The sequence below is a fragment of the Lepisosteus platostomus genome, chromosome 27 (genome assembly GCF_059453375.1).
Source record: "Lepisosteus platostomus isolate fLepPlt1 chromosome 27, fLepPlt1.hap1, whole genome shotgun sequence".
Lineage (NCBI taxonomy): Eukaryota > Metazoa > Chordata > Actinopteri > Semionotiformes > Lepisosteidae > Lepisosteus > Lepisosteus platostomus.
This window is the reverse complement of record NC_142637.1, coordinates 2,215,932-2,229,896: the sequence shown is the minus strand read 5'-3', so window position 1 is coordinate 2,229,896 and position 13,965 is coordinate 2,215,932. Positions and strand designations below refer to the sequence as shown.

Here is a 13,965-nt window from a genome sequence, read left to right as displayed (position 1 = left end):
TCAGTTTTGTTTCCAAGCTTGATTTTCTTAGGGAATTCTTGTTGTACAGAAAACAGAAACTACATGCAAAAAAAAACTAGCTGCTAAATGCTAGGAAGCACCGTTCCAGCAGATGTCTCAGCAGCTCAACAATACAGATGAAGAATGTAATAATAACGAAGGTTAACAACCTAAAAACAACCTAGGCACCTCTGCTACCATACTTGGCAATGATCTACTTGTAAAGAAACTCTTCAGAACGGGTTTGGGTCTCTTACTCTGGTAACGTACCTAAGAGTAGGGCTTCTAGCCAACAGGAAGTGATATCTCAACTTACCACAAGCTGCATGAGACATACTGAAAAAAGGCTCTTGTAAAACTCAGAGAGCTTTAACTTTGTAGTGTATAAAAATAAGTACTTAAAAATTCAAGTCTGCACTTTGCCCTATTTTTAACGCCACAAAAACTCTCATCCTGTTTCATTAAGTGGTTAGCCTGTAATATGCACAAGTGGAGCCGATGTGCTTGTGAGTCCATCTCAGCAGTCCTTTCTAATTAGTCGTATAATTAGTAATTGTCACTGAGCATCTCATGAGTAAAACAAGCTAATTAGTTGTGTTCCTGCCAATGTAGTTCACTTCCCTGTCTCCGGCTGATTTAAGGAACGTTAGCACTGGAAAGCATTCTCTCACACATCAGCCACAGGTCCATTACATGCATGAAGAAACATGGAAACTGACGGGAAAACTGCTTAATGTACATTTATATTTTCAATGCAATGAAACATGTTTTTGACAATTCTGAGATACGTTTATTTTGTGCAACAGCGTTAATTAAAATCTGTTTTTTGTCATACTTTAATTTACATTAAACGTTATTTAGAATGCAGTTCTCCTTCTTTATACAGTTAATTCTTCTTATTATCTTCTTATATACCAAGCTTTTAAAAGAAAAGCTTTTGCAGAAAATGTAAAAAAAAAAAAGAATGCTTTTTAATAGAGAACACACAAAATTCCCATCTATTACAAAAAAAGTGAGGGTGAATTTTACAACACTTCACATAAAAACATAATGGTTGATCATAAACACTAAGCAATGGCATAGTTCTGCCTGGTTACTTTTTAATCGCATGCTCTTTTCTCTCTTTGTCTTAGCATTGAAGTAATAATAATAATAATAATTGCTTACACTTATATAGCGCTTTTCTGGACACTCCACTCAAAGCGCTTTACAGGTAATGGGGACTCCCCTCCACCACCACCAATGTGCAGCATCCACCTGGATGATGCGACGGCAGCCATAGTGCGCCAGAACGCTCACCACACATCAGCTATCAGTGGGGAGGAGAGCAGAGTAATGTAGCCAATTCATAGAGGGGGATTATTAGGAGGCCATGATTAGTAAGGGCCAATTGGAAATTTGGCCAGGACACCGGGGTTACACCCCTACTCTTTTCGAGAAGCGCCCTGGGATTTTTAATGACCACAGAGAGTCAGGACCTCGGTTTTACGTCTCATCCGAAGGACGGCGCCTGTTTACAGTATAGTGTCCCCGTCACTATACTGGGGCATTAGGACCCACATGGACCGCAGGGTGAGCGCCCCCCGCTGGCCCCACTAACACCTCTTCCAGCAGCAACCTTAGTTTTTCCCAGGAGGTCTCCCATCCAGGTACTGACCAGGCTCACACCTGCTTAGCTTCAGTGGGTTGCCAGTTGTGAGTTGCAGGGTGATATGGCTGCTGGCCTTGTACTACTGTTTGGGAGCAGTTCAGAGCAACCAAAATGAAATGCTATAGAGCACGGTTTACTTCAGCACACTGTGAAATGCATAGCCTAATGTCTCCTGTTCTGTCTGTTGAAGTAGACCAGTCTCAAGTTCTTACTGATGGTCTACTGTTGAGCTGAAGGTCAAAGTGAATTTACTAGACCAGGTGAAATATAGATAAAATCAGCCAGTAAGCTGAATCATTTGGACTTGACCTTTCACTGTTGCAGGTCTACCCAGCCAGCCTTTGTTTCAAGACACTTTGTTTGCAAAACAAAATCGAAATTGCCCAAGTTTGGTCTGAACAAGTGAATCTGATGGCCATCACTGCTTCTGCTTTCAAGCCTTCGATGTGATCAACAACAAAGATAAAAAAACGATAACATTACATGTTCAACTGAGCAAGACGGGAATGAAAATCCACACCAGCAAAAATCAGATTGCTACAGAAACAAGCGCGGCCGCTACAAAGATAAGCAACACCTCATGCCGTGTGGGAAGGTGTTCCCAGCTTTCTCTGGCAGCTGTGCTGCTACACAGCGCAGTTTGAGCAGATAGAGATCAGCGGCAGGGCTGAGTTGAGAAGGCCAACTATAAATAGCATTTTAAGACACTACAGCCCTTGTACTCGGGTTTGTTACTCATGCATATTCTCAAGAACTGGCAGATATCAGCTCTGTACTAGTCTGGGAAAAGACGCAAAAACACTGTGTTGTTTCTTCAGTAGCAAAAACTCATCACCCAGAGCCAAAGTGCTCCATTAAAAAGTATAATTCTCCAAGTGCTGAAGAAGACAGATTGCACTGCAATCCATCATAATCTGTTTTTCTCTAATGAATTATTTTCCAGTGTTAAATTGATTATTCTATCTATACTGTATATACACATCTCTTTCTCACGCACAGGTCTCTCTCTCTCTATGCAATTTAATGTTTTTTTACGCATGTGGTTCACAAGTTGTTTTTAGAAATTTCGGAGATAGTAGAGGTGAAGAAGGGGCTCCGACAACGCGGCTCGGCAGCTTGTGCTGGTCTAGTCTGGGAAGCAATCTAGTGGCTGTGAGTCCGGGGTAATCACAGCTCTTCGCCCTCCCTTAGCCTGCCATCAAACACTGAAACTGCACGGCAGGCAGGCAGCGCCTCCCTACTTCAAGGCCCAAAAAATAGCTTCTGGCAAATGGAACCAACGAAAGCCCCAGCTGCCTGAAATAGCCAATGACACAAAGAATGAGAATCCGTGCGGACTTTAAAACACAGAATCGCAACACATCCTCATTATTTCCTCATTGAAATAATGCGCACTGAAATCCCCACCAACTCAAAACCAGAATTTGCACTGTAAATTTGTTACTGTTTTGTCAACACCAGAGCTCAATCACTGGTAGTGTAGGACGAGCACTGTGAAATTCCAACTTAGAAACTCTTTTGTTCCAATGAACTCAAAATGGAAATCAAATGCAGTCATAAGAACGAGAGACTTGCGCTGGGGTTTGCCAGACTACTGATTCCTCTGACATTTCAGTTCTCCTCACAAGAGCTGGATCAGAATGAAAGAGACCTACAGCCTCCAGATGAAAGCATCCGGACAGGGAGGAGCTAAGACTCTGGAAAGGCAGGTAGAATATCAGGTGCTGAGCCAAGATCATGGAGAGAACTTCCTGTTCTTGCAGGAACAGATGTTATGCCTTTACCTGAATTTCCCAGCTGTTTGTAAAACCTGTATTCCAAATGGAGCTGTGGTGCCCTGGATTTTATGGGTTCCTGAAAGAAGAAAAAAAAAAACAAGATCAGCACGGTCATCTCAGTCTCAGAAGACTGAGACAGCAAACCAACAGGTATAGAGTAGGCTTGACTGAATCTGGAAGACTGGAGCCAGTACAAAATGGGTTTCACCTGCACAAAAACATCACATGTGTACATCATTCTTTCAGATCAGGGCTGAGAGCCGAGAAGGACAAAGACTGTATTCACATTAATACATCTGTCACAACCTCACTAAGCAACAGAAAAGAAAGCTGAACAGCAGGTAAAACACAATAAATAAACCGAGGATTATCAGCCCTACAAACCTGCCCTGGCATGTGTTTATCTATCGTTATCTTACCGCTTCTCCCAGGTAAGGCCTGCAGGGGAGCTGGAGCCTGCTTCGGGTGCAAGGCAGGACACACCCTGGACAGGAAGCCAGTCCACCGCAGACGCAGACACACTCAGACCAGAGCCAACTGTCCAAGAAACTAACCTACCAGCACGTTTTTGAACTGTCGGAGCGCCCAAAGGAAACCAAATCAAACACGGAGAACATGCAAACTCCACACAGACAGCACCCCAGGGCACCACGGCAGCAATGCTGACCGCTGCCCGGTCATCAAATTAAAGATGTTTTTATAGAGGCTACCTTTCTCCCCAGAAAGACAGGTTACCACAACAAACAAAACAGAATCATTAAAGAAATATTCAGAACACAGACACAAGTAAGGAAACAGCTGGAAACAGATGAAGTGAATTACAGGACATCCTCAAACACATAATGGGAAAATGTATTCACATCTGCCCTTTAAAAACTCTGCTAATGGCAAGGCGGGTATTTCCCAATACTACAGTCATTATTACACATGATATACAGCAACAGAAAAACTGCTTGGCACTACAGTAAAGATACCTTGCTTAAACAGCAGGCAGAAACATTTCCCCCCAATACTACTTCGGCGAAATGGTAAAAACTTCATCGTTGGGTTCCACCCTTCAAAACAAACCCCTCGCTCCAGGAACATCACAGAACACTTCAGCACGTTAAGACATACTGAGCATTTTAGGAAGTTGCTAACTGCACCTGACGAAATTTAAAACAAGAATCAAGAAACAAGTTAATTTAGGTTTGGCGGTGGAAGTTTATTTCAGCGCAAGCAGAGCGGGCTCTGGCTCGATCACACACCTACACTGCGGCCGGCCTGACCCAGAGCCTTCAGACTGTACTGGCTTCCTCCACACCCGCCTGCTGCAGCCAGGCTGCTGTGGCCAGTGCAGCGATTTCAAGACCGCAGGGGCCACCCCTTTATCATGAACACTGAGCTTTTACATAACTTCCACCCCCAGCACGCCTCCTCTAGACCACAGGCCATTCCCGGAAAGGACGATGGAAACGGAAACAGCCCGGGCACATCACTGTGTGAAGACCCCTGCACCACAGTAAACCTGTCTACCTATAGAGTGCAATTAATAGCTTGACTCAGAAGTCGTTATGTTGGATTAAGTAACGGTTTATAAAATTGGCAGGGGGAAGCAAATCCCAGGTAGGATTCAGCTGCTGCACGCTTGAGCACAGAAACCCCCTCCAATTGCTGCAAGTGAGATACAAGCGTCAGTCAAATAAAGACATCTTAATAAAACATTACGATCACCCACTGCGTTTCAGAATGGACTACAGCAGCGTGGTAGCAGCTTTCTGAGAATGAGCTTCCTGGGCCGTGCTTTCGAAATGAGTCCAGAAGATCATCTTCAACACTACTGAAGGGCCACATCCATCCATTTTCTACCTGGTCCATCTGATTCAGGGTCGCAGGAGAGCTGGAGCCTATCCCAGCAAGCCACAGGTGGGACAGGATACCTGTATGTCTTTGGACTGTTGGAGAAAACTGGAGAACCTGGTGAAAACCCACACAAACTGCACACAGACAGCACCCCAGGATGTGCCGTGAGCCCCACATAGTGATCTACCAAATAAGATTGTTAGCATGGAAAGAGAGCACTGAGACGTCACTGAGACATAAGGGCTGGTACAACAACAAGTGAAATGCATAATAGAGCACAAGCTATCTGAGATTTCTACCCCTGGTTTTGAATATAGGCACACACTTTCTGAGACTTTTATTCAGCGATTCATGCTGTTCACTAAATAAAACTTATACACTGTTTGTCAATTATATTTTCTCAGTTTTGCAGTATTGACATCATGGTGCTAAACTGAGTGAATTTATTAGAAAGTTTTCATTACCGCATACTAAGAATAAGTGCTCAACATGCAAAGTATAATTCAACTATAGTTTATCACAGTTAAGGTGGTGAATAACCTTGTTTCAGGTTACAGGATCAAAATACAATACACAGGAGCCTCCGAAAATATTCATACTCCTGATACAAGGCAACAAAGTTAATTTTAGCAAACAAAAATCAAGCATACAAACTGTATTTACTGCACATTCAGTAACAGGACTGACGATTACCAGTTTCATCTGTAGAACAAATCCATCCAAAATAACTGCATACTTTCAAAATACAATATACTACATTATTCACTCCCTAACAATCTGTTGAAAAGGAGCTCTTCACTGCCCAACAATCCATATTAGATACGTATCAGAGAAGGTGCTTCCTGCATCCTTTTAATAATTTCAGGCACTTTATGAACTTCCCTTCCCCCTAGTTCATACGACAAATATTCTCTTAAACTGCACTCTTAAGATTGGGAACGACCTATTAAATACATTGATTTTGTGCTCGTTCCATGTAGCAGTATATTCAGAGGTGTCACCTTGTCATTATCTTACCGTCACCAAGTTTTAACTACTTCACAGAGAAGACTTGGCTTAGGGATGAAATATCCTGAATTATTGTAGTACGTCAGTCTCTCAGTTCACACAAGGACACCGGGACGAGAAAGCACACAAATCTGGAATAAACAGATCCATGTGTATAGTAAGGGTGAAGTCTCTTCCCAGTATGCCTGATCTTGTTGATGATGGACCCCAGTGAATTGTGACACCAGTCAATAGTGGAACACCTTCTTGATCTTTTACCTTCTGGATTTTTTAGAACTGTTACTCCAGTTGATGAGAACTATTTTCTTTAACTTTACATCTCTGGAAAATTCTCCGACTTCCCCTGTAAAAACAGTGTTAAGTGCTTGGCTTCCTTTTTCAGCCTCTTTGAACATCCAGTAACGATCAGTTTCTCCCAAAAAGCTTCTGTAAACCCTCTGAGGCTTTATCAAAGTACCAGTCGTATTACTACTGTCTAAACATCAGAAGATCAATTTGTTCAACATGTACAGAGTGTGAACATTCATTTTTCCAGTTATGCTATTGCTATTCTCAGTATATTGTTGAAACTGAAAGCCAGGCTGCTATCAAACTGGATGATATCTTCAAATAACTATTAGCAGCCAAATCCAAAGGTATCCAGGCTTCCTCTCATGTTCCTATCATCCACTTTTCACACATTTTCATCACATTTCAATTATTAAAAGTTGGAAAGTCTTGAGACAAACCTTTCTTTCCTATTGTCAACATCTAGTTACATTTGGAGGCAACTGTATTAATAAAAAAATGCATTAAAATGCAAAGCAATATATACAAAGGAATCGCTGACAAATTCAGGATCAAGTTAAAAATGTGAAAACAATTCTTGCCCGTCTGCTGCCTCCTTGACCCAGGCTGAGTGCCGATCTCGAATATCGGTCACACTGTCTTGGGCAGCTGGCTCTCTGTACTTGAGAGTAAAAACCACTTTCATCTCCATTCCAGTTCAGCTGGCCCACCTACTTATACACCACCAGCAAAAGCAACGCACAAAGCAAACCCCAGCTCAGCCGAATGACGCAGACACAAAATCTGGAAATTCAAGATCAATGAGACTTGGAAAATAAAACTAAATGAATTGCAGTTCTTTACCCTGCCACAGAGAGCACACGGTTTACATTTCAGCACATGCTTCTAGGATGCTATATGCCAGGACCACCTTTAGCTACCAGAGTTGAGTTAAGATTGTGTGTAAAATATAAAAACACAAAATCATATGTACCTACCGATCTTGTGCAAAACACTGAGCAAAAAAAAAAGTATGATGAAGAGTTGTATTCTTACAATCAAATGTTCTAGGAGTATAAAGATGGAAGCTCTGTTAGCTAGCAAAACCTGTAGCAAAAGGTTTTTTATAGAGGTGAAGTTCATCCTCTTCTCATCACTTGACCGAAACTACAAAGTGGTAAAAGATGTTACAGTATATGAAAATAAAGGACCAATTTTAAAAAGGAAAGGCAGTGCAATCCATACTTTTTGATTATTTTAACAAGTTTAGATTAGCATCTATGTTATCATGCCTCAGTGGCATCTGCTGTACAATTAAGTGCTTATTTTTACAACCTCTTACAGTTAGGTTTCTGAAATAAACGATAAGGACCTCAGCAAATGACACAGAAAATTCAACTGCATATCTTAGTTTCATTACTATACATTTAAAATATTAATCCACACAATTTACAGCTTGTTTTGTGTGAGGCTTGTACTATACAATAATTTGGTTAAAATAAGAGTGTTCGTATCGGGCCTCATTTCACAGCCCTGCTGACAACTCCGTGCTGTTCCAGAGTAATGACAGTAATGACATTTGAGGAATACTTCAGTATGCCTGCACTAGCCTAAAAGACAATGTTCAAAACACACTGAAAACAGGCTAACTTTAATGCAGACTGTCATTAACAGCTTGCTGCTGGTGTCTGATTCTCAAACAGAAAAAAAACCCCAAACAGCAAAGAAGCATTTGATGTCTTCTGGTTATTTACGCATTTAACTTGTGCACATTTTAGGACAATCCTGCTTGTGTCAAACATTTTAACCGTGATGACTTGGTAGTAACATGGGGGGAAAAAGCTCTAAAAGGGGGCGGTGGCGTGGAAACCACAGTTGACATGGATCAGAACTGCAGTTCCCCAGAGCCTGACAGGCCACACTGGGGCCCGATCTCCCCAGTTCACAAATTAAAGTCTCACTGCAGCTGAATCCAGCCCCCCCAAGTCCTTCTGCCAGTAGCAAGCTCTCTACTTAAGAAACACAAGCATGAGCCTACCAATCCAGACGAGTAATGACTTGTCTGGGTTTTAGCAAAGAGGGATCTTATCTGTAAACCAAGGGCACTTTTTAATCAAGAGCCAACGACATGAGGGTCAACCCAACCTTGATTGATTCATCTTAGTCACACTGAAGAGAGGCAGGTCTGTGCCAGGCTGCAGAGCCAGAGAAGCGTGGGCAGACGGGAGGGAGGGGGAGCTGTATTCCTGTTATGCAGTGCCTGACCCAGGAGAAATACCTCAGAAGACAATTCATTACAGCAAGGAAATCAATAGAACAGAGGGCAAAGCAGAGAAATCCTTCAAAATGTTAGTTTCTTCAACACTTTAAAGAGGTGAAGAACACAACTGGAAAACACATGTTCACAGTTTGCTAAAGAGTGATGAGGCAACACTGGCTCACAGCTGATCAGGGAAAAACAAGCCCAGACAAAAACAAACAAATAAAATCTTTTATAAACTGCTCACGTCTTTATTAGGCTGTATGGCATCCCTCTGGCAATCTTCTGCTCAGAGTTCCCATGAAAAACCATACCGCCGAGTCCAGACTAGACTGCTGTCATACAGGGTGAGCCTACTAACTGAGAACCTTCAATTTGCAACGTCATGAGCATCCTGTGTTTTTCCATAGGAAGCAATAACAAGGAGTGGCTTTGCTCTTTTCTCAGCAGCAACACTGCCACCACCTTGGTCTCAGGTGCTTGCTGTTCTGCTCAAGACCAGGGGCAGGATTATCAGACATGCCATGTAGTGTGACGCTACAAAACAGAGAGGCAGTGACCCTATTTAGGCGAGTCCTAGTCTGCCTCTGGTGTCTCTGTGGTCCCGGAGGTTATCTGAGGCTCCTAGCATTGTCATCAATGGCAAACACACAAACACACATATCAGATGGCTGCACTTGACCATATTTCTTCCAAGAGAGCAATTGCAGCAGAACAGGAAAAACAAACAAACTGATTTGACTTCTGGCACAAGTGTGCAAATAAGGCCTGTAATCCTTCTCTCCAGGGCCTTTAGATGCTTATACTGTGAAAGGCCCTTCAAGAACACAACAACACAACATGAAAGTAGACACGCAAACGAGTTCAATCTGTTTCTAACAAACTTAGTTCTCTTTCAGAGAAAGAAAAAAAACATCAAAACATACGGTAATGAGGTATCTCACACCAAAACAACCCCATATTTGCTGTTGCAAAGATACAACAACTTGATGCGAAAATGATCACCTGTAAAACAGTTCTGCAGTGTAGCTCAGACTTGCAGTTATTTAGAGCATGATTGTTTTATTTACAGTGCCTTCAATTGCTGCCTACAGAAAACTGCTCTAGCAAGAAATGAAGCAGTGATTATCCAGCATGCCAGCCACGCTGCGGTAAAATAAGGTCAGGAGCAGTTATAAATGGACACAGGGATAAAAATATCTAGAGTGATGGGACATTTAAAAGACAAATGGCAATGCAATCGTACAGCACTGATGGTCGTACAGGGAATAGTGTTCACCCATGGCTTAAAAACCAGTCCCTAAAGTTTTACAAGTCCATCTCTTCAAGCTTAACATAAAGGGAACCCTGTCTATAAAGGGAACTACTTCACCTCCAGTGATAAAAAATTCCTTCAAGGTGCAGAACTCCAACGTTGCAACTAAATACACCAAATAAAAAGTGGAGAGACACCCGGGTTCCGGTCCAGTGGAACCAGGACGCCGAGTGTAGTAGCATGGGGAGTCCACTCATGCCTGGTCACAATGGTCACAGCAGCCTGGTGCCGCCAGAGACTGGACTACACCCAGAGGGGACGCCTGTCCACTGCAGGTACAGTCACACAGACACTACTTTATGGAGCCAGCATGTCTTTGGAAAGGGGGTGGAAACCAGAGCACCTGGAGAAACCCAGACTAAGGCCTGGGAGGAAGAGAACATGAAAACTCAACACCGAAGGCGTCCCAAGAGCTGTGAGATGCCACCATGACCCTCTACTGCAGAGAGCAGTTACAAAATCGACAGGTGAAAAACAACCATGTATGAATCTACAAGAGAGACAAGGAGCTCCAGTCCTGAAAGACCCAACAAGTTTTAAAATTTCTATTAGCAGATGATTCCAACTTAAAAAACTTCATTTTGACTTTTTATCAAGGTAAAGGGTCAAGCTAAGAGAGGCCATTCCTTAACCCAAGATGAACATGAGGACTTTTTCATACCAACTTAATTCTCTAACAAATACCCGCTTAATGAAAAAGTCATCTGCACTGCCATTCTGAAAAAATAATTGACTAGATTTTAAAGCATCCACCATGATTTTTATTTCTACAGAACAGGTCCTCTCTTGTCTACAATCTTCCTACATCTGAAGCATCCGTCTGACAGTAAATCCCCCAGCATTTCAAATCTCACACAGAACTGAAATTAATCCAGAAGCTTCCAAACACAAGATGATTGCTTGTCTCGACTGTCTAACAAAAACAGACAGAATGATGATGGGGAGAATGGAGGTGCTTTCATAAGCTGCTGTACCACTGAGCTACCCTCTGCACTCCATTTTCTTTCTCACACGGCGCCTTGCAGCCTCAGGCCACACAGACCCACGGCGCGGGTCCCGCTGAAAACGGGCCCGATTGATTCAGAACGAACGCCCGCCCCATGTGGAATCAGCAATCGCTGCATTACATCCTGGCTCCCTGCAGCGGCCCCTGTACTGCGCAGGCAGAACGCAGAAGAGCGGGCAGGTTCCCCTGACCCGCACCGAGCCCAGGCGAACTCCTCGTCCTCTGGGGCTTCGCGCGCTCCACACGCAGCTGTGGCCCATCATAGGCCCGTGGAAGTCACACCACTGCTACTGTGCACTTCTAGTTACTCACTGCTTCAGCGCAGACGATCAAAGGCTGAAGAAAACCAAAACTTTAAAGCGCAGACCCAGGCGTCTGCGATGAATAATACACTCCGTGGCCATAAGTTTGGCATCATGTCTTCTGAACAAGAGGAAAAACATAAACATTTTCCCCCAGTAAGAAGGGAGATTTTCCTGCAACGTCAACGGGTGGCCTAACCCAGCGACCACAAGCCCAGCTCGGTTAGGGCCTGTTCACGTGCGTCGACGACCGTAATCCGCGCGCACAACCAGGGGGCGCTCTTGCGGGAGGGCCTTACCAGTTTGATCGCCACGTACTCGTTGGTGTACAGGTTCTTCCCCAGGCGCAGCTCTCCAAAGTTCCCGCAGCCGATCTTTTTGCCCACGCGGAAGTTGGGGCCGACCATGAGCACCCCAGAGTTGGTCCCTGAGCTGCGGCCCCCGTGGACAGTCCTCCCTCCTCCGGCCGCCTTGGACATCCTTTTCCCTTCCTCGGCCTCCCCCTTCCCTCTCTTGTCAAAATCCATAAGCTTGTGATACCCCGGCCTCTCCACGGTTACACCGCTGCCATACAAATCACAGAGCTGCCGAAACAGAGGGGGGGGAGAGCACACGGAACGGCAGGAAAAAAGCAGGTGGCGGCAGGCGCGCAGGGGTGGGGGGGTCAGACCGGTTCTCCTTGCTTCGCCCCAGATCCTCAGAGCACCATCTCCCACAAGGCCAACACCCAGCTACTGGAACCACAGCACCGCCTGGCAGCTCCCGCCTGCGCCCATGGTCGCCTCCTCCTGGTCAATCTTTGGCGGTGCAAACATTCCTCATGTTCCGAGATGCAGTACGCACAAGCGAGCAGCAAGCGGCAATCCAGCGCTGGGATTCCCTCCGTTGGAAAACTAGAAGAAACATTTTTAAAAAAAAACCAGTAAGGACTAGAAAACGATCACAAACGTCGGCTAAGGGCGAGCTGCTGTTCTTAATCCCGTCGGACAAAGGATTCTGATGTAATTTACAGTACTTGCTAAATTAATGCCATCCGCCACAGTCGAGCTCAGAAGCTTCGGTGTGGAAACTTGAGCGATGATTCAAAGAAAAAAAAAGGAACACACAAACATTTACAAGGCACCTGGACCAGATTTTTAATTTAAAAAATAACCAGTACCATCAGATTAGCGTACAGCATTTTTCAAAGGTGTATCAAACGGTGCAAAAACCGAACCGGTGATCTTGACTGTAGCTGTTCAGGAGGCACAGGAGGAAACCAGAGGAACTGGAGCCAAGCTACACTAACACCACTAACACTAACAGACCAGAGAGTCTGCACATCCCAGACGCACAAGGCACTGCAGCTCAGAACTACAACTACACAGGACCCGCAGCAGTGCTAACTACCACGGCACAGGCTGCCAGCCACCAAAACGGCAAAATACAAACAGCGGCAGTGAAAACACTGTGGCTCCAATAAGTTCAGTTTGTCACAAAGCATTAAATAAGCCAAATATTCGCACAACCTTCAGAACATTCAAGATGGCTTGACTAATGTGATGAGGAAACTGCTGTCTTATCATTCACTCAGCAGCAGTCATAATAGGAGAGGTGGAAGGAGCTAAATCCCTCTAGTCCGACACAGAAGAGAAAGAGAGGAATTGAGATCCAAGGATTCAAAATCCTGAGGGCGCAGACAGGTTCAACCCAGGGAACTGTTTCACGCTTAGCAGCGAATCAAGGACACAGAGCCATGGTTGGAAAATTAAGGGAGAATTCATTTAGGAAAGAGAATAGGAAACATTTTTTACACAGAGTACTGAGTGTTTGGAACAGGCTTCCCGGTCAGGCTGTTCAAACCAAAGCTTTGGACACCTTTAAGAAACAACTGATTCACTTAGGATTCACTTAGCTACTGAACTGCCCACCTGGACGCTGGGCCAAATGGAAGCATTTGTTATTCGGTGGATTAAGAACAGTTACGCAGATTTGATTCCAATAGATTAACACCAAAAAAATTAAAAATAGGTTACAAAGGTTTCATTCCTGAAGAAGAAATTTAAGACCAATTTAAAAACACCTAATCCACAAACTACTTCCACTCAAATGCCTAAAGCCCTGAAATTCTGGAAAACGAAAGTGATCCAAGGGTCAACAGATCTATTCAATTCTGCTTAGCTTTTCAGATGGAAGGTGGGGAGACTGCAGGCGTGTGGCGTTTTCCAAATGCTTCACTTACCTTTACAGAAGCAACGCGCTTCAGTGAAACCCACAAAAGCAAGAAATGCCAGCAAGCCTTTTTAAGGAGTTACTTAAGCAGGGACTCGGTAGGAAGGCGATCGCTCCGCTTTCTTTATAAATGTTTTAAGTGTTTAGAAAGCTCTGCTGCCTGCCACTTGGTCTTAAGCGAAACTGACAAGGCAAGCCAAGGCTACAAGTCTCAAGCAATACTCAATCTATTCCATCTACCCAGAGACTGACAATATGAAGAATCACTGCGGGCGCAACCTGCTCGCCTTATCTTCCCAAATGTTCCCAGGCTTGTCAGTGTGCA

At 44.0% G+C, this 13,965-nt stretch overlaps 1 protein-coding gene across 3 annotated transcripts in view; it reads right to left on the bottom strand.

The window, feature by feature from the left end:
- csnk1g2b (casein kinase 1, gamma 2b) overlaps positions 1 to 13,965 on the bottom strand; it is a 36,036-nt gene that overhangs the window by 12,326 nt on the left and 9,745 nt on the right. For all 3 annotated transcript variants that reach the window (XM_088622491.1, XM_088622493.1, XM_088622492.1), the window contains exons 2-3: positions 11,729 to 12,322; positions 3,436 to 3,505 (exon numbers count right to left, since the gene is read on the bottom strand). In XM_088622491.1, the coding sequence (XP_088478617.1) occupies positions 3,436 to 3,505; positions 11,729 to 11,956 (298 nt within the window). In that variant the 5' untranslated portion in view covers positions 11,957 to 12,322. The remainder of the gene's footprint in view (positions 1 to 3,435; positions 3,506 to 11,728; positions 12,323 to 13,965) is intronic.